Source organism: Protomyctophum parallelum, assembly GCF_964188405.1.
Source record: "Protomyctophum parallelum genome assembly, chromosome: 8".
NCBI lineage: Eukaryota > Metazoa > Chordata > Actinopteri > Myctophiformes > Myctophidae > Protomyctophum > Protomyctophum parallelum.
In genome coordinates this window covers 40878987-40899614 of record NC_139703.1, presented here as the reverse complement: position 1 = coordinate 40899614, position 20628 = coordinate 40878987, and the positions used below count along the sequence as shown (strand labels likewise).

The 20628-nt window shown below is 46.1% G+C and overlaps 1 protein-coding gene and 1 long non-coding RNA gene across 2 annotated transcripts in view; one reads left to right on the top strand and one right to left on the bottom strand.

Annotated features, from left to right (window-relative positions):
* Positions 1-20628, top strand: part of LOC310863116 — a 367874-nt gene that overhangs the window by 189897 nt on the left and 157349 nt on the right. The gene's annotated exons all lie outside the window — the stretch shown is intronic.
* On the bottom strand, positions 1168-19438 carry LOC310863732 (phosphatidylinositol 5-phosphate 4-kinase type-2 gamma-like; the record flags this gene model as incomplete). The annotated part of the gene is made up of 10 exons (XM_083772227.1): positions 1168-1248; positions 2258-2361; positions 3680-3956; positions 5291-5401; positions 6766-6804; positions 7326-7472; positions 12029-12163; positions 13672-13768; positions 18371-18468; positions 19187-19438. 10 exons carry the CDS (start codon positions 19436-19438, stop codon positions 1168-1170), a joined length of 1341 nt encoding a protein of 446 aa, XP_083628353.1.

Genomic DNA, 20628 nt, shown 5'->3' with positions numbered 1-20628 from the left:
ACACTTTTGTTGTATTAGAGCAGGGTAAATATGAAGTTTTGCGCCAAGGTCTTGTTTATATTCCTCTTACATAGGCTGTATGTTATTGTCGCAACAACACACTTTGGTCGGTCTGAGTGAGGGGGGCCTTCCTGAGTGAGGGGGCTACTGACGGCGTCGCTTACTCGCTTCCCCTCTGTCAGAGGAGGAAGCGACACGCAGCCGTCGGGAACCCCCCCAAACAGACTTCCCCCCCCCCTCCCGAAAACTGCTACAGAAACTGTCAGACGAGAAGACCAAAAACACTAGCGGGGGTTCTTATGTTGCGTTATATTTTTCGAAAGAAGCAACAGCTGTACCTATAGTCTCGTACCAGGCCCTGCAAGCTTCGGGCCCTGGCGCTTAAGCTCCACCTAGTTCCATTGTTAGTCCGGCTCTGGTTATGAGACACCTCGTTCTCCGTGCAGGGCACACACTGTAGGTGATTGATGTTCTAAGTGTCAGAGTTTGGAAGCGCTTGTTTTCAATGGATGGAAGGAGATCTCGGGTGTCTTCTCTATTCATATACTGTATACTCTAAGGTACTGTCCCGTAGAACTAGATGAGGGGGGCGTGTCCAGTCCTTAGAGCATATATGAATAGAGAAGACACCCGAGTTCTCCTCCCATCCACTTGCATTAAGTTGCTCAAAAGCGCATGAGGCGATTTCACTCCTCCTTCCGTGTACAGGAACAGAGTGCATTCTGGGATGGATTGGCCCCAAACACATGAACGCGCTGCCGTTGACTATATCATTGTGCCGTTTGTGCGCGTTCACGTATGAAACATTCGTTCACGTGTCATGGCCCAAAACACATGAACGTGCACAATGATAGTCAACGGACCAGCGCTGGCTCGAGCTGCAATACCAAATTCGGCCACTATGTCCATTTCGCCTCAGGGTTTCCTCCGGGTGCCGTCTCTATTCTCTAAGGTATTGTCCCGTAGAACTAGATGAGGGGGTGTGGTCAGTCTAGATGAGGGGGGCGTGTCCAGTCTAGATGAGGGGGGCGTGTCCAGTCTAGATGAGGGGGGCGTGTCCAGTCTAGATGAGGGGGGCGTGGTCAGTCTAGATGAGGGGGGCGTGGTCACTCTAGATGAGGGGGGGGGGGGGTGTCCCCTTCGTCGTGCATATACTCTCGTGGAACTTTAGGCGAAGATGTTGGCGATGAAGTCGAGGAAGCGTTTGGCGTACTGCTCCGGGTGGACCGTGGAGATCTCGGCTCCGGCCTGCAATGCATGATGGGAGGAGAAACACAGTGGTTGAACTCACAGCTTTAAAGGGACACTTCACCCTTTTTGCAAAAAAGAATATGTTAATGACGTTTAGAAGCTTTAGAGCACTTTCCTGGAGGTCTTTATGTGTGTAATATGTGGTTTTATCTATTTTAGATTGTAGTGTCTCTGATGTCATGGACACTGGTCTCACTACCTTCCTGGACTACAATTCCCATACGTCTTTGGTGCACTGCTCCTCATTGTGGATAGGGGGAGAGCTGTCTTACTGAGACAACATGTAGTCCAGGAAGGAAGTGAGCCCAGTGTCCATGACATCAGAGACACTGCTACAATCTAAAATAGCTAAAACCACATATTACACACATAAATACCCCCCAGGAAAGTGTTCTAAAGCTTCTAAACGCCATTAACATATATATTTCTTTGCAAAAAGGGTGAAGTGTCCCTTTAAGAGTTAGGTCTCAAGTTTTTTTCCTGGGCGCTATACACTTCCTTTGCCAACCTGGGGGGGGGGGGGGGGGGGGGGCAGCGGTCTGACCTCATGCTTCCTTCAATGCATGAGGAGTCCAAGCTGCTTCTTTTCACCTGACAGGGGGGGGGGGGGGGGAGTTTCCCCGGCCAGACGTAACGCGTGGAAGGAACACGTTATTCCAACCAGACGGTCTCCATGTTTGACGGTCTTGTTTCAGTACAGAACTAACTCACATGTTTGACGGTCTTGTTTCACTACAGAACTTACTCCATGTTTGACGGTCTTGTTTCAGTACAGAACTCACTCCATGTTTGACGGTCTTGTTTCACTACAGAACTTACTCCATGTTTGACGGTCTTGTTTCAGTACAGAACTCACTCCATGTTTGACGGTCTTGTTTCAGTACAGAACTCACTCCATGTTTGACGGTCTTGTTTCATTACAGAACTAACTCACATGTTTGACGGTCTTGTTTCAGTACAGAACTAACTCACATGTTTGACGGTCTTGTTTCAGTACAGAACTCACTCCATGTTTGACGGTCTTGGCAGCGTGAGCTGCTTTCTTCTTGGTGTCGTACTGCGTCAGCACGTCGATCAGACCCATGAAGTACACCTCCCTCTGGGGCGCGCCTACAGGGGGCAGAGGTCAAAGGTCGATCAGACCCATGAAGTACACCTCCCTCTGGGGCGCGCCTACAGGGGGCAGAGGTCAAAGGTCGATCAGACCCATGACGTACACCTGCCTCTGGGGGCGCGCCTACAGGGGGCAGAGATCAAAGGTCAAAGGTCGATCAGACCCATGACGTACACCTCCCTCTGGGGCGCGCCTACAGGGGGCAGAGGTCAAAGGTCGATCAGACCCATGACGTACACCTGCCTCTGGGGGCGCGCCTACAGGGGGCAGAGATCAAAGGTCAAAGGTCGATCAGACCCATGACGTACACCTCCCTCTAGGGCGCGCCTACAGGGGGCAGAGATCAAAGGTCAAAGGTCGATCAGACCCATGACGTACACCTCCCTCTGGGGCGCGCCTACAGGGGGCAGAGATCAAAGGTCAAAGGTCGATCAGACCCATGACGTACACCTCCCTCTGGGGCGCGCCTACAGGGGGCAGAGATCAAAGGTCAAAGGTCGATCAGACCCATGACGTACACCTCCCTCTGGGGCGCGCCTACAGGGGGCAGAGATCAAAGGTCAAAGGTCGATCAGACCCATGACGTACACCTCCCTCTGGGGCGCGCCTACAGGGGGCAGAGATCAAAGGTCGATCAGACCCATGACGTACACCTCCCTCTGGGGCGCGCATACAGGGGGCAGAGATCAAAGGTCAAAGTCGATCAGACCCATGACGTACACCTCCCTCTGGGGCGCGCATACAGGGGGCAGAGATCAAAGGTCAAAGTCGATCAGACCCATGACGTACACCTCCCTCTGGGGCGCGCCTACAGGGGGCAGAGATCAAATGCTATGCGACAAAGAATCACAAATCTGATCCGAACCTCGGATGGATGATCATCGCCTGCACGGACAGGGCCATATTTATTCAGAGAAAAGAGCCAAAGAAAATCATAAGTTTAATGGGACTATAATTATCATGGGATGCAATGCGTTGCCTAGCAACCGGGCCAGTGATAAAAGTAGATTCTCAGCTAAACCGTTTCATATTTTTATATGAAGCTTCATCTACGAGAACTCTCGTAGATAAAAAATAATTGAGAACCACATTCTCTACATTTGCACTCACCTCCGTCACTGTGGATGGTGTACACAGACTCACCTACGTCACTCTGGATGGTGTACACAGACTCACCTATACGTCACTCTGGATAGCGTACACAGACTCACCTACGTCACTGTGGATGGTGTACACAGACTCACCTATACGTCACTATGGATGGTGTACACAGACTCACCTATACGTCACTCTGGATAGCGTACACAGACTCACCTACGTCACTCTGGATGGCGTACACATCCACGTAGGGGTCGAACTCCCCGGCGCCCATGGGCTTGAAGGAGTTCATGTAGCCGGCGATGCCGTCGGGGGAGGAGCCACAGGGGGCGGGGTGAGGGGCCTCTGGCTCCTCTTCTTCCTCGTGGGAGGATGACTCCGCCTCCTCGTCCTCTAGCTCCTCCCCCTCCTCTAGCTCCTCCTCCTCGGCCCTCTCCACGTCATGGATCCCCAACAGCAAACTGTAGTCCATGATCCTCATGCGCACCAGGAACTGAAAAGGTTTTAATGAATCTAGTCCAGTGGTTCCCAAACTTCAATTAAGGACCCCCAAACGTACACTAATATGTTCAACAACAACACAGCCATGACGTTAAGCTGTGTGTGTGTTCAACAACACAGCCATGACGTTAAGCTGTGTGTTCAACAACACAGCCATGACGTTAAGCTGTGTGTGTGTTCAACAACACAGCCATGACGTTAAGCTGTGTGTGTGTTCAACAACACAGCCATGACGTTAAGCTGTGTGTGTGTGTTCAACAACACAGCCATGACGTTAAGCTGTGTGTGTGTTCAACAACACAGCCATGACGTTAAGTTGTGTGTGTTCAACAACACAGCCATGACGTTAAGCTGTGTGTTCAACAACACAGCCATGACGTTAAGCTGTGTGTGTGTTCAACAAGACAGCCATGACGTTAAGCTGTGTGTGTGTGTTCAACAACACAGCCATGACGTTAAGCTGTGTGTTTGTTCAACAACACAGCCATGACGTTAAGCTGTGTGTGTGTTCAACAACACAGCCATGACGTTAAGCTGTGTGTTCAACAACACAGCCATGACGTTAAGCTGTGTGTGTGTGTGTGTGTGTGTGTGTTCAACAACACAGCCATGATGTTAAGGTGTGTGTTCAACAACACAGCCATGACGTTAAGCTGTGTGTGTGTGTTCAACAACACAGCCATGACGTTAAGCTGTGTGTGTGTTCAACAACACAGCCATGACGTTAAGCTGTGTGTGTGTTCAACAACACAGCCATGACGTTAAGCTGTGTGTGTGTTCGACAACAACACAGCCATGACGTTAAGCTGTGTGTGTGTGTGTGTGTGTGTGTGTGTGTGTGTGTGTGTGTGTGTGTTCAACAACACAGCCATGACGTTAAGCTGTGTGTGTGTGTGTGTGTGTGTGTGTGTGTGTGTGTGTGTGTGTGTGTGTGTGTGTGTGTGTGTGTGTGTGTGTGTGTGTGTGTGTGTGTGTGTGTGTGTGTGTGTGTTCAACAACACAGCCATGACGTTAAGCTGTGTGTGTGTGTGTGTTCAACAACACAGCCATGCAAAATAGCATTGACAGCTAAGAGGTGACGGAAGCTTGTCATCCTTAGCAACAGTTGCTAAACTATTTGCATTGGCATTGGACGCTTTTTTGGGTAGGGTTTAACAAAGGGCTAATTAGAATACCAGTTTTAATTTCACTCTGAAGAAGTACACATACTGATAACTCAAACTAGACTCAAACTAAAACATTTCAGATGCGAAACTGTAAATGGAAATGTTTTCGAATGAATAGACACCCACATGCACGCACGCACACACACACACACGTCCTCACCTCTACGTCTCTGTTGAGCTTCTCCATCAGTCTCGCTCTCTCCTCATTTACATAAATCTTTTGCATCTTATTCCTGAAATCCACGTCTTTGTACGTGGGCAACTCTTTACCCTGAAACACACAACATGGCAACCCTTTACCCTGAAAAACACAACATGGCAACCCTTTACCCTGAAACACACAACATGGCAACCCTTTACCCTGAAGGTCTTTCTGTGACCACCAGCCAAAGAAAGCGAGAAATTTTTTGCCCCCCCCCTCGGATTTGATTGCTGGTACTACACACCGTAGCAGCCAAGCATCTGATCTGAGGTTTAGACCATTATTAACCAAATTGAATTTGATCGGCTTCGACTTTTTAACCGGGGCGTTGAAGGAGTTGAAGCCTAACCGAAAGACTATAAATCAGTTAATAGAGCACCGAAGTCCTGACGTAACTCGCTCATCCCGACGATTCCCCTGGTTCGCGGAAGTAATTTCTCTATGGAGAATAACATGGGGTGATCTTAATATCGTCTACTATAAGCGTTGTGGTCCAAGAATAAACAAGCTGTCTCGGCGTTATTGTCAGGGAGGTGTCTCTGTATCGTTTGCAACAGTCAGTCGACACTCATATGATACAGTCTGCTTCTAGCGAAAATGTAACTAATTCAGTAGCAGTAACATTAGCGTTTTCTCTCAGTCAGTTAATTCTTCATATCCATATGAGTGAAGCGGCCGGGGTGACATGTTTATTTTTCAAACACAGTTGTTATATGAGGCGATCTAAAATCGCCTCAATGGGGATTTCAATGCAACTAAACAAATACATGAACCTGGGGACTGACGCCCTCTACTGAAAGTGACGTCAGACTTCGGTGCTCTATAGTCGTTCAGTTTCCCTCACACAGAGAGAGTCACAATGGAGCGTCGCAGTCCCTCCCCCTTTCAGAACGACGAGTGGCCCAGGAAATGAATCCCAATGCATTTTGCCCATAGGCTTTTCTTAAAGTATTTATTTAAAGACGGTTACGCCGCGGACAAAGCCAACTCGGATCGTGACAAATCATGACAATCAACACAATATTTTGGGCCGATCAAATCATTAGAAAGAAGAAAATAAAGGCAGGATAGACAACACTATTTGTTTTGTTTTTCTTCTTATAAATTATTTGATCGGCCCCAAAACATTGTGTTCATTGTCATGATTTGTCACGATCCGAGTTGGCTTTGTCCGCGGCGTAACCGTCTTTAAATAAATACTTTAAGAAAAGCCTATGGGGAAAAATGCATTGGGATTCATGTCCTGGGCCACTCGTCGTTCTGAAAGGGGGAGGGACTGCGACGCTCTATAACACAGGCCTGTAGCCCAGTTTCCCTCACAGAGAGAGTCACTATTGCACAGGCCTGTATCCTGTAGCCTGTAGCACTAATACTACACACGTGTAAAAGTTATTTAAAAACAACATAAAACCAACAACTGAAAACATTCTCACCTTCTCTTTGAAACTTGCTTCACGTGACACCAAGGAGCCCTGTGTAATAATGACAACATTTCAATATGTCACTGTACAAAGACAACAAAGATCTACACTATAGCTCAAAATAGGAGGGGCTCGCGCCCCTAAAAAATATCAGATATCGCTGAGGTCAGATCATAGACTGGGTCAGATTGAGCAGAGCGACAGAGACACACTTCCTGTGTACCTTGAGGTTCGTACTTCCTGTTTACCTTGAGGTTCGTACTTCCTGTTTACCTTAAGGTCGTACTTCCTGTTTACCTTGAGGTTCGTACTTCCTGTGTACCTTGAGGTTCGTACTTCCTGTGTACCTTGAGGTTCGTACTTCCTGTTTACCTTGAGGTTCGTACTTCCTGTGTACCTTGAGGTTCGTACTTCCTGTGTACCTTGAGGTTCGTACTTCCTGTGTACCTTGAGGTTCGTACTTCCTGTTTACCTTGAGGTTCGTACTTCCTGTTTACCTTGAGGTTCGTACTTCCTGTGTACCTTGAGGTTCGTACTTCCTGTGTACCTTGAGGTTCGTACTTCCTGTGTACCTTAAGGTCGTACTTCCTGTGGACGGTCAGTCTGTGGCTGAACATGTTCCTCATGACCACCAGGTAGCTGTCCTCGCCGTCCACCGTCACTCTGTACATGGCCAGGAACTGAGGCAGCAGCGTGCTGCCGTGGCACGTCACAATGTGCTGCAAAACACAGGCCGCAAACCATCACAATGTGCTGCAAAACACAGGCCGCAAACCGTCACAATGTGCTGCAAAACACAGGCCGCAAACCGTCACAATGTGCTGCAAAGCACAGGCCGTAAACCGTCACAATGTCAATGTTGTTTTTGTCGGCTATTTTTTAATTTAGTCTCAGTCTTAGTCCAGTTTCAATCACCGTTGTTAGTTTTTATCATATTTAGTCAAACTCATGCTTTTTTATTTAGTCTAGTTTTAGTCGACTAAAAGTCAAGAATTTTAGTCTTTATCTTAGTCCAAGAAACCGTGAATTTATTTGTTCAGTTTTAGTCAACAAAAACTATTGGCATTTTAGTCTAGTTTTAGTCTGACAATTTAGTCTAGTTTTAGTCTGACAATTTAGTCTAGTTTTAGTCGGACAATTACTTTAGCCCTTTACTTTTTTATCAACAGTTATGTTTCCATGATTCCATCTAATCTAAAACATATTTCACAAAAATCTACTGAACTGAGTGATGCAACTCCGTGTGGGGGTCCCTGGGGGGTCCCCAGAACTTCCACATGAAGTGCCAGCCCGGTTCTGGCGAGCTGCCCCACGTCCGAAACGGTTGAAAAATGACAGAGTTACTGTGTGGGGGTCCCCAGGGGGTCCCTGTACTGTACTGTACTGTACTGTACTGTACTGTACTGTACTGTCACACCCAAACTCATCATATAAACAGTTAATATGTGTTTGTGTTACAGTGCACTTTGTTGTGAAAACAAACCAAATGCTATTTTCGTGCTCGGACACAGCCAGCCAGTTGCACCACTCAAAAAATTTAAAATCAATTCAACAAACTGATCCCATTGCAGTACAAGACAACTCTTACAGATCCTTAATGTCCACTTGTTTAACCAACTGACCCCAGTGCAGTACAACAAGACAACTCCTATAGAACCTTAATGTCAACTTGTTTAACCAACTGATCCCAGTGCAGCCAAACATTACTAAACACCTGGTTAGAAGTTGAACACACACACACACACACACACACACACACACACACACACACACACACACACACACAAACGCACGCGCGCACACACACACGCACACGTGTGTCGCGTCCATGCACACACGCACGCCGCAAACCACATGAACCCCACAGTCAATAACACAACAATATCTCTCCCACTGATATGACTGTGATCCCCAGTTAGCCGGGGCCGCTCACTATCTGTGAGCAGAGATGTTTCTGCATGCCAGCCCAGGCTGGCCCGGCCCGCCGCCCGTCTGGACTCTGCTGGGAGGACCAGATGGCCAGACGTACGTCAGTCTGAGTCTGAAACACAGAACAGCCCCCCTCCCCTCCCTCCCTCACACTGCCCAGGACTCTTCTCTGCATCACTGCTTCTCAACCCCCACCAAAACAATAACAACATGAGAAACCAAAAAATACACTGCAGGCGAAGAAGACATATTTCAAACTAACTGCGTGGCATTATCGCAAAAGGCCGATGCACACCTCAGAAGGCTGGTGTGACAGGACAGGTGCATAGGGCAATAGAGCATATCGTGTTAATCAGACCAGTGTGTGTCCAGTGGAAACCTCGTATGAATCTGATCTCAGGTCAGAATGGGTTAAAAGACAAAGACACTTTGACACCAAAGACACCAAAATGTTGCTCTTTAATTGTTACAGTAGGTGAACGTTTGGGTCCCTTTAGACCTTCATGACGGTCTAAAGGGCCCGAAACGTCCACCTAATATTAGACTTCAATTTGACTTCACTATAGATGCTTATAGACCCACTTCTACAACATTGCTTTTAATTGATCTTTTATTTTTTTGTTATTCATCACTCACTGTATTGCATTACTGCTTGTTTTTTAATGTCGTTGCCTTGCTTTTCTTTTTTTCCTCCACTGTTCTATAAAGCACTTTGAGCTGCATTTCATGTCATGAAAGGTGCTATACAAATAAAGTTTTATTATTATTATTATTATTATTATTATTATTATTATTATTATTATATAGTGACAATATAATGACTTTAAATTCCTGAAATTATATGGGGGGTGGGGGGGGAGACCATTACTGTATCAAAGGTAATCAAAAACTGCATTTCGAGGCGTTGTGCAGCTTGTAGATCTGCTGCACAGAGTGCCGCGCTACGAGCTTGTAGATCTGCTATTTTTTTTTTAATTGAGAAAATGTGGCGCAAATCATTTATATTATGCTTTCACAGTTTTTTTTAACATGAAATAGTTTGAGAACCTGCACTGACATAGAAACATCGTTTTTGTTTTGTCTGAAAACTGTCATGATTTAGAAAACATATTTTAGAATTATTGTCCTCAGGTCTAAATCTGAGTTCTTCTGCCACCTTGTGGTTCCTTCGTGCCAACAGAGGTCTACATATTCAGTGTGTCATTTTCTCTCCTGCTCCCCAGAGTCGTGTGGTCGGTTCTCTCAGGGAGCGTTAGGCCCAGACACTCAGCGTGTGGTGGGTTCTCTCAGAGAGCGTAAAGCCCAGACGCTCAACGTGTGGTCGGTTCTCTCACAGAGCGTAAAGCCCAGACGCTCAGCGTGTGGTCGGTTCTCTCAGGGAGCGTTAGGCCCAGACACTCAGCGTGTGGTCGGTTCTCTCACAGAGAGCGTAAAGCCCAGACGCTCAGCGTGTGGTGGGTTCTCTCAGGGAGCGTAAAGCCCAGACGCTCAGCGTGTGGTGGGTTCTCTCACAGAGCGTAAAGCCCAGACGCTCAGCGTGTGGTGGGTTCTCTCACAGAGCGTAAAGCCCAGACGCTCAGCGTGTGGTGGGTTCTCTCAGGGAGCGTTAGGCCCAGACGCTCAGCGTGGGGTGGGTTCTCTCACAGAGAGCGTAAAGCCCAGACGCTCAGCTTGTGGTGGGTTCTCTCAGGGAGCGTTAGGCCCAGACGCTCAGCGTGGGGTGGGTTCTCTCACAGAGCGTAAAGCCCAGACGCTCAGCGTGGGGTGGGTTCTCTCACAGAGCGTAAAGCCCAGACCCTCAGCGTGTGGTGGGTTCTCTCACAGAGCGTAAAGCCCAGACCCTCAGCGTGTGGTGGGTTCTCTCACAGAGCGTAAAGCCCAGACGCTCAGCGTGTGGTGGGTTCTCTCACAGAGCGTAAAGCCCAGACGCTCAGCGTGTGGTCGGTTCTCTCACAGAGCGTAAAGCCCAGACGCTCAGCGTGTGGTGGGTTCTCTCAGGGAGCGTAAAGCCCAGACGCTCAGCGTGTGGTGGGTTCTCTCAGGGAGCGTAAAGCCCAGACGCTCAGCGTGTGGTGGGTTCTCTCACAGAGCGTAAAGCCCAGACGCTCAGCGTGTGGTGGGTTCTCTCACAGAGCGTAAAGCCCAGACGCTCAGCGTGTGGTGGGTTCTCTCACAGAGCGTAAAGCCCAGACGCTCAGCGTGGGGTGGGTTCTCTCACAGAGAGCGTAAAGCCCAGACTTCATGCCTGAGTGTCCAAGTTGCTCCTTTACACCTGACAGGGGGGAGTTTCCCTGGTTGGACGTAGCGCGTGGAAGGAACACGTTATTCCAACCAGTTCCTTTCCCCTCCATCAGGCGCCCCGGCTGGCCAGGGGGAGGCAGTTTAGTGACCAGGATTACTGCATGTTTTTTGTGAGGGTACCTACCCTAGGGGACACGGGGAGAACATGTGAGGGTACCTACCCTAGGGGACACGGGGAGAACATGTGAGGGTACCTACCCTAGGGGACACGGGGAGAACATGCAAACTCCACACAGAAAGGCCCTTTCGCCAACCCCGCCAACCCCACCGGTATGGGCACTGATGACGCGGAGGAGGAAACACGCCGCCAGCACCCACAGCGTCCCCAGCGGGAATCGAACCCAGGACCTTCTAGCTGTGAGGCGACAGCACTACCAACTGTGCCACCGTGCCACTCTATAACTCTATGGCTTGGTAATGATTGATTGGCTCCTATCATAGGAAGTAACCCCTCCAGCTGTTCTTCAGCCCGCGGACCCCCCATTTGAAGAGATATGCCAGGGACCCCCACAGTGTTGTTTTCGTCGACTAAAACTAAGACGAAAAATGTTCGACTTTTTCACTGACTAAAACTAAATAAAAACGAATCTGTGATGACTAAAATTAAGACTAAATATACTGACAATTTCAACAAATAAAAACTAGACTAAAATGTTAGGAAGGGACTATAGTGGACAAGAGATCCAGTATTATGCTGGGTTGCATGCTGAAAATAGCAGATATACAATTTTTTATAGACTTTGTATAGATTGTATATCTGCTATTTTCAGCATGCAACCAAAGTGTAAAATATGTCATTACAACGACATCAAGGCCTGTCAAAACACATTGTAGTCGACTAAATCAACTGTAGATTTTGTCGACTAAAATCGTATGACATTTAGTCGACTAAAACTAGACTAAACACTAGAACATTCCAGGTGACTAAAATGTGACTAAAACTAAGTGAAAACTATTCAAGAGACAACGACTAAAACTAAAATAGAAATTTGCTGCCAAAAACATCACTGATGCCAGGGGACCCCCGTGACCTTTGAACTCTGACCTCATGGTACTGGTTCAGGATGTGGTGCATCTCCGCCACTTCCTCACTGGAGATGGTCTTCACCAGGAGGGTGTGGTCACATGACGTCAGCAGGTCCCCCCGCTCTCTCATTGGTGCACTGCGGGTCAGAGACACCTGTAGTCCAGAGAGGGAGGGAGGGGCGACACATAGACAATTCTCATTGGAGGACGCACGGACGCGGCTTCCATAGAAGCTGCTTCTATAGCCAGTCAGAGCACTGCAGCGCGGTTTGAGGAGGCGGAGTTTAGCTCATTCGACACGAGCAGACCGCACGCAGCGAGATCCAATTCAATTATTTACCTTTTAAATAAGGGCTGTATAATGTAATATGAATGATTAAAATCAGACCAGTGTGTGTCCAGTGGAAACCTCGTATGAATCTGATCTCAGGTCAGAATGGGTTAAATAAGGGCTGTATAATGTAATATGAATGATTAATTAGGCAAGAACAGCATATTTATGGAAATAAATACAAGTTTATATGAGCAACAAGTTGTGGAAGCGGTGACAACTGGTTGTGTTCCGTCTCTTGCGACACAGTTCTCTCCCAGTGGACTGGAACAGTAGCCCCCCCCCCTGGTTCTCCCCGGAGCTAAGCGCGATGTGCTGGATATTTATACATTTTTATTTATTTCCATAAATACGGTATATATGCTCTTGCCAAAACAACATTAACATTACATACACATCATGCTGTTATTTAACCCATTCTGACCTGAGATCAGATTCTAAAAAAATGTCTGTTTGAAAATGACAGTTTTCTGAAAAAGCTATGTTTCTATGTCAGTCGTTCTTCGATAATAAAAAAAAATAGCAGATCTACAAGCTCGTAGCACGCCACGCGCTATGAGCTTGTAGATCTGCTATTTTTCAATAGCTAAAGCATAACATAATGCAAAAGGGGTTCCCGCCCCAAAATGGGTGAAAACATATTTTGTTTAATTCGATCTCGGTGGTTTCAGCTGCGCTCGGAGGGTCTCAGCGGAGTGGAGCAGAGGCAGTTTCCCCCCCCAGATGAGCACATGACCCGGGGTAGACGAGTGCGTGCGTGCGTGCGTGCGTGCGTGCGTGCGTGCGTGCGTGCGTGCGTGCTCTAAATAAACTTAATGTTCTCAAAGCACATGCAGACAACCGACCACCGGCCACCTGGCACATGCAAATTATTATACAAAGATATGCAAATTCAGAGAGGCACACACACATACACACACACGCACACGCACACGCACACACACACACACGCACACACAGAGAGAGACTCTTGAGAGTGTGTAAAACACGAGGCTCACCCACGTTAAGATCACGAGGATGAATTCTCATCATGTTGACAAAAAACATCACACCTTCTTTATAAAGAACGGAAAGTTCCGTTCGGCTTTGAAGATTATATATGAATTTGAATTTGCATCATTCTCAGATCTCAATCAGTATAGGCCTGTATACAGTATATGATTTCAAACAAATAAATACCAAATAATTCAAATAAATGAATTAACCCATTTTGGGGCGGGAACCTCTTTTGGTGTTAGCATTACGTTATGCATTAGCTATTGAAAAATAGCAGATCTACAAGCTCATAGCGCGCCACAGCTTGTATAGGTCTGCTAGATAGGCGTTCATACCTGGTAATCCTGGTCCTCAATTCCAAATCGCTCCCTCAGGTTTCTGAAGACCTGTGGACAGTACTCCTTGAACTTGAACTGTCCTGGCAGGTTCTCCCTGAGTGGAGAATTGATGCATTCACGCTGTTATACATTCACTGAAAATATGAAGAATACGATGAATACGTGCATGACGCGTCCGCCTGGGTGACAGCAGACTGCTGGGCGAGTGCTGGCGCTTTGGCATGGGGGGGTGGTCAGATCTTGATTTTCGGGCCTGTTGACTGTTGAGAACTCTTTTTGCTGGCTGCCGGGCGCGGCTGCATTAATAACTTTGGGGCCCGTCTAGAGTTTAAATGGTAGTTTACTGTACCTCTTAGGGGTGCAACGATACATTGTTGACGATACGATACATGGACCTGGTTCATTATGGCCATCCGATACGATATGATTCAATGATTTGAAATCGATACAGTAACTATTATTATTTTAAACTACGTAATTAAACCCCTCTTTTTCTTTTTTCTTCTTAAAATGGCTAAATACCATGCACATAAATTACAGTATTTGTAACAATCGATTATTTCCATTGCAAAACGATACGATACATAATATAGTCAATGTTGCTGTTTTAATTTCGATATACTTCGACTTCGAATTAAAATCGTTTATTTCGTTGCAGTTACTACATCGTTATACACCCCTGGTAATACTGTATAATATACCAGAGAGTCTTATACATTCCTGTACTATAATACTGTATAGTATTGTATATATGTTTAGTAAGGTTTGGGACAAAACCAATGCCACTACAGACGGGACGGTGCCTCGGGGCCTGGCCCTGGTATACAGTATCACAGTAGAGGACTCGCAAACATACCAGAGAGTCTTATACATTCCTGCATGGATTAAAGGATTTGGCTGAAATCCACTGTACTGTGGACTGCTGTACATTGTGACAGTATTCTACCAACTCACACTGTACTCTCTCTGTACCTCAGTGACGTCACTGTACATTGTGACAGTACTCTACCAACACACACTGTACTCTCTCTGTACCTCAGTGACGTCACTGTACATTGTGACAGTACTCTACCAACACATACTGTACTCTCTCTGTACCTCAGTGACGTCACTGTACATTGTGACAGTACTCTACCAACACACACTGTACTCTCTCTGTACCTCAGTGACGTCACTGTACATTGTGACAGTACTCTACCAACACACACTGTTCTCTCTCTGTACCTCAGTGACGTCACTGTACATTGTGACAGTACTCTACCAACACACACTGTACTCTCTCTGTACCTCAGTGACGTCACTGTACATTGTGACAGTACTCTACCAACACACACTGTACTCTCTCTGTACCTCAGTGACGTCACTGTACATTGTGACAGTACTCTACCAACACACACTGTACTCTCTCTGTACCTCAGTGACGTCACTGTACATTGTGACAGTACTCTACCAACACATACTGTACTCTCTCTGTACCTCAGTGACGTCACTGTACATTGTGACAGTACTCTACCAACACACACTGTACTCTCTCTGTACCTCAGTGACGTCACTGTACATTGTGACAGTACTCTACCAACACACACTGTTCTCTCTCTGTACCTCAGTGACGTCACTGTACATTGTGACAGTACTCTACCAACACACACTGTTCTCTCTCTGTACCTCAGTGACGTCACTGTACATTGTGACAGTACTCTACCAACACACACTGTACTCTCTCTGTACCTCAGTGACGTCACTGTACATTGTGACAGTACTCTACCAACACACACTGTACTCTCTCTGTACCTCAGTGACGTCACTGTACATTGTGACAGTACTCTACCAACACACACTGTACTCTCTCTGTACCTCAGTGACGTCACTGTACATTGTGACAGTACTCTACCAACACATACTGTACTCTCTCTGTACCTCAGTGACGTCACTGTACATTGTGACAGTACTCTACCAACACACACTGTTCTCTCTCTGTACCTCAGTGACGTCACTGTACATTGTGACAGTACTCTACCAACACACACTGTACTCTCTCTGTACCTCAGTGACGTCACTGTACATTGTGACAGTATTCTACCAACACACACTGTACTCTCTCTGTACCTCAGTGATGTCACTGTACATTGTGACAGTATTCTACCAACACACACTGTACTCTCTCTGTACCTCAGTGACGTCACTGTACATTGTGACAGTACTCTACCAACACATACTGTACTCTCTCTGTACCTCAGTGATGTCACTGTACATTGTGACAGTACTCTACCAACACACACTGTTCTCTCTCTGTACCTCAGTGACGTCACTGTACATTGTGACAGTATTCTACCAACACACACTGTACTCTCTCTGTACCTCAGTGACGTCACTGTACATTGTGACAGTACTCTACCAACACACTGTACTCTCTCTGTACCTCAGTGATGTCACTGTACATTGTGGCAGTACTCTACCAACACATACTGTACTCTCTCTGTACCTCAGTGACGTCACTGTACATTGTGACAGTATTCTACCAACACACACTGTACTCTCTCTGTACCTCAGTGACGTCACTGTACATTGTGACAGTATTCTACCAACACACACTGTACTCTCTCTGTACCTCAGTGACGTCACTGTACATTGTGACAGTATTCTACCAACACACACTGTACTCTCTCTGTACCTCAGTGACGTCACTGTACATTGTGACAGTATTCTACCAACACACACTGTACTCTCTCTGTACCTCAGTGACGTCACTGTACATTGTGACAGTACTCTACCAACACACACTGTACTCTCTCTGTACCTCAGTGACGTCACTGTACATTGTGACAGTACTCTACCAACACACACTGTACTCTCTCTGTACCTCAGTGACGTCACTGTACATTGTGACAGTATTCTACCAACACACTGTACTCTCTCTGTACCTCAGTGACGTCACTGTACATTGTGACAGTACTCTACCAACACACACTGTACTCTCTCTGTACCTCAGTGACGTCACTGTACATTGTGACAGTATTCTACCAACACACACTGTACTCTCTCTGTACCTCAGTGACGTCACTGTACATTGTGACAGTACTCTACCAACACACACTGTACTCTCTCTGTACCTCAGTGACGTCACTGTACATTGTGACAGTACTCTACCAACACACACTGTACTCTCTCTGTACCTCACTGTACATTGTGACAGTATTCTACCAACACACACTGTACTCTCTCTGTACCTCAGTGACGTCACTGTACATTGTGACAGTACTCTACCAACACACACTGTACTCTCTCTGTACCTCAGTGACGTCACTGTACATTGTGACAGTACTCTACCAACACACACTGTACTCTCTCTGTACCTCAGTGACGTCACTGTACATTGTGACAGTACTCTACCAACACATACTGTACTCTCTCTGTACCTCAGTGACGTCACTGTACATTGTGACAGTACTCTACCAACACATACTGTACTCTCTCTGTACCTCAGTGACGTCACTGTACATTGTGACAGTATTCTACCAACACACACTGTACTCTCTCTGTACCTCAGTGACGTCACTGTACATTGTGACAGTACTCTACCAACACACACTGTACTCTCTCTGTACCTCAGTGACGTCACTGTACATTGTGACAGTACTCTACCAACACACACTGTACTCTCTCTGTACCTCAGTGATGTCACTGTACATTGTGACAGTACTCTACCAACACACACTGTACTCTCTCTGTACCTCAGTGATGTCACTGTACATTGTGACAGTACTCTACCAACACATACTGTACTCTCTCTGTACCTCAGTGACGTCACTGTACATTGTGACAGTATTCTACCAACACACACTGTACTCTCTCTGTACCTCAGTGACGTCACTGTACATTGTGACAGTATTCTACCAACACACACTGTACTCTCTCTGTACCTCACTGTACATTGTGACAGTATTCTACCAACACATACTGTACTCTCTCTGTACCTCAGTGACGTCACTGTACATTGTGACAGTTGTAACTGGTTGTAACTGGTTGTAATGATAGCTAAGGGCTCTGAGCTAACCTGACTGATCACGGTGCTCATAACAACAGCCCCCACCTCCCTTTTTTTTATATTTTTTTTATCCCATGATTTTGTAACCCATGTTTCACCCCTGTGTCAATCATCTAATGTGATCCTGGGCTCTACACACCCTCCACCAACCTAATCCCCATATATGGGGGACAAGGGGAGAGCAACGGACTTAAACTCATGCTTCCTTCATGCCTGAGTGTCCAAGTTGCTCCTTTACACCTGACAGGGGGGAGTTTCCCTGGTTGGACGTAGCGCGTGGAAGGAACACGTTATTCCAACCAGTTCCTTTCCCCTCCATCAGCCCCCACCTCCCTGAATAAACCGGAAAGGAAACATGTATCGTAGAGTCAGAGTGGACGGGTGGCGTTCCTTAGGTGTGCTAATGCTGCCCCCTAGTGGAAGTAATAAAGATAAAGAAGTATGGGAGACAATGTGACCAACAGTGTTTGAATCAGATTACTTGTTGAACAGGTGGTGTAATGTAATCAGATTACTTGTTGAACAGGTGGTGTAATGTAATCAGATTACTTGTTGAACAGGTGGTGTCATGTAATCAGATTACTTGTTGAACAGGTGGTGTCATGTAATCAGATTACTAGTAGAACAGGTGGTGTAATGTAATCAGATTACTTGTTGAACAGGTGGTGGCTGACTTTGATCTTGCTGTTGGCTTTGAAGTCGTCTGGAAGCAACATGACGGGCACAGGCAGCTGGCTGAGGTCGTTTATCTGAGAGGCAACGCACACGCATGCACACAAACACGCACACACATGCACGCACACGCAGATTGGGAGTGAGTCTGTGGTTCTGACTGCAATGGGGAAGTTAATTCCATAGTTTAGATTGGGAGTGAGTCTGCAGTTCTTACTGTAATGGGAAATTCATTCCATAGTTTGGATTGGGAGTGAGTCTGCAGTTCTGACTGCAATGGGAAGTTCATTCCATAGTTTAGATTGGGAGTGAGTCTGTAGTTCTGACTGCAATGGGAAGTTCATTCCATAGTTTAGATTGGGAGTGAGTCGGTAGTTCTGACTGTAATGGGAAGTTCATTCCATAGTTTAGATTAGGAGTGAGTCTGCAGTTCTGACTGCAATGGGAAATTCATTCCATAGTTTAGATTGGGAGTGAGTCTGTAGTTCTGACTGTATTGGGAAGTTCATTCCTTAGTTTAGATTGGAGTGAGGCTGCAGTTCTGTAATTGTAATTCCATAGTTTTGGAGCCAGAAGGGAGAAGAGTTTGGGGTGTGTGGAGCGTTGTTGTCCCGGCATTTTTACTGAAGGTACTTCCAGCTTCCCTGCGTTGGCTGATCTGAGTGCGCGGGAGGGTTTGTAGGGTTCAATCATACTTGTGAGATATGGCGGCGTGACAGACAGACAGACAGACAGACAGACAGACAGACAGACAGACAGACAGACAGACAGACAGACAGACAGACAGACACCTACGGAATGGTTGACGCCCCACATGAGCACGCTGGTCACCGGGTCACCGGCCCTGTGGAACACCTTGACCTTCTGCTGAACGAAGTGCTTCTTCTTCATGGTCTTCCTCTTGGGTGTCAGGTGGGCGGGGCTTACACCACGCTGGGCGGGGCTTACACCACGGTGGGCGGGGCTAACACCACGCTGGGCGGGGCTAACACCACGGTGGGCGTGGCTAACACCACGGTGGGCGGAGCCACTGGCAGAAGAAGCCATCATCACTACCGGTTTGACTGACCTGATTCTTTCTGAATGAAAGAAAGAAAGAAAGAAATTAAAATCAGTGGTAAATAGTTCTGTAGGCCAAATGGTTTTCAACCTTTTTCATATCAAGGTCCATTATTTATTCAGCATTTGATCCACAACACTTTTTTGTCACCGCTAAACCCCTCATCCCTAAACTTCTTTGCCTTTTTTTTACTATTTTGAAAAACATTTTTGAATAGTTCAAATCAGTGTTGTTTTTGGCAGCAAATTTCTATTTTAGTTTTAGTCATAGTCTTTTGAATAGTTTTTTAGTCGACTAAATCTACAGTTGATTTAGTCGACTAAAATGTATTTTGGTGGGCATTGATGCCGTCGTAATGACTGTTTTTACACTTGCTGAAAATAGCCGATCTACAAGATCTGCGACGCGTTGTGAGCTTGTAGATCAGCTATTTTCAGCATGCAACCACATGTAAAATGACTTATACTGGATCTCTTGTCCACTAGTCCCTTCCTAACATTTTAGTCTAGTTTTTATTTGTTGACGAAATTGTCAGTATATTTAGTCTTAGTTTTAGTCATCATAGATTCGTTTTTATTTAGTTTTAGTCAGTGAAAAAAGGTAGTCGATGAACATTTTACGTCTTAGTTTTAGTCGACGAAAACAACACTGGTTCAAATGTAGATTGGCTAGTTGAACTGTTCAAAGATATTATTTTAGGGATGAGGGGTTTAGCGCTGACGAAAATGGAGCCCTTATACCCAAAACTTAGTGAGAGTATTTTGATGTCATAGGATAAGATTTTGTCCAGAATTCCATGCTCTATTTAATGTGGTACCATTAGGAGAGATAACAGGCAAACGTTGATCAAAATAACAATTATTTAAATAACATAAAATAACAATTGTGTCGACTTCTTGTAAATTAAGTAATGCAGATGTTTAACAATTATTTAACTCTTGAGAGTGTAAAATGAAACCAAATGAACCCTTACGGGTCGAAAGAAATAACTCCAGGAATAACAAATAAATACAAAAACAAATGCGTAATAAGTAGTGAAACTATAGTGAAAATAACAGATCTACAACCTAAAATCACTGAAGTATACGAAGTAGTAAATACAACATATGTATCTGTTATTTCTGATGTAATTTGCAGTGCTGGAAAAAGTAGATCTACAGATATTGATTTTATTATT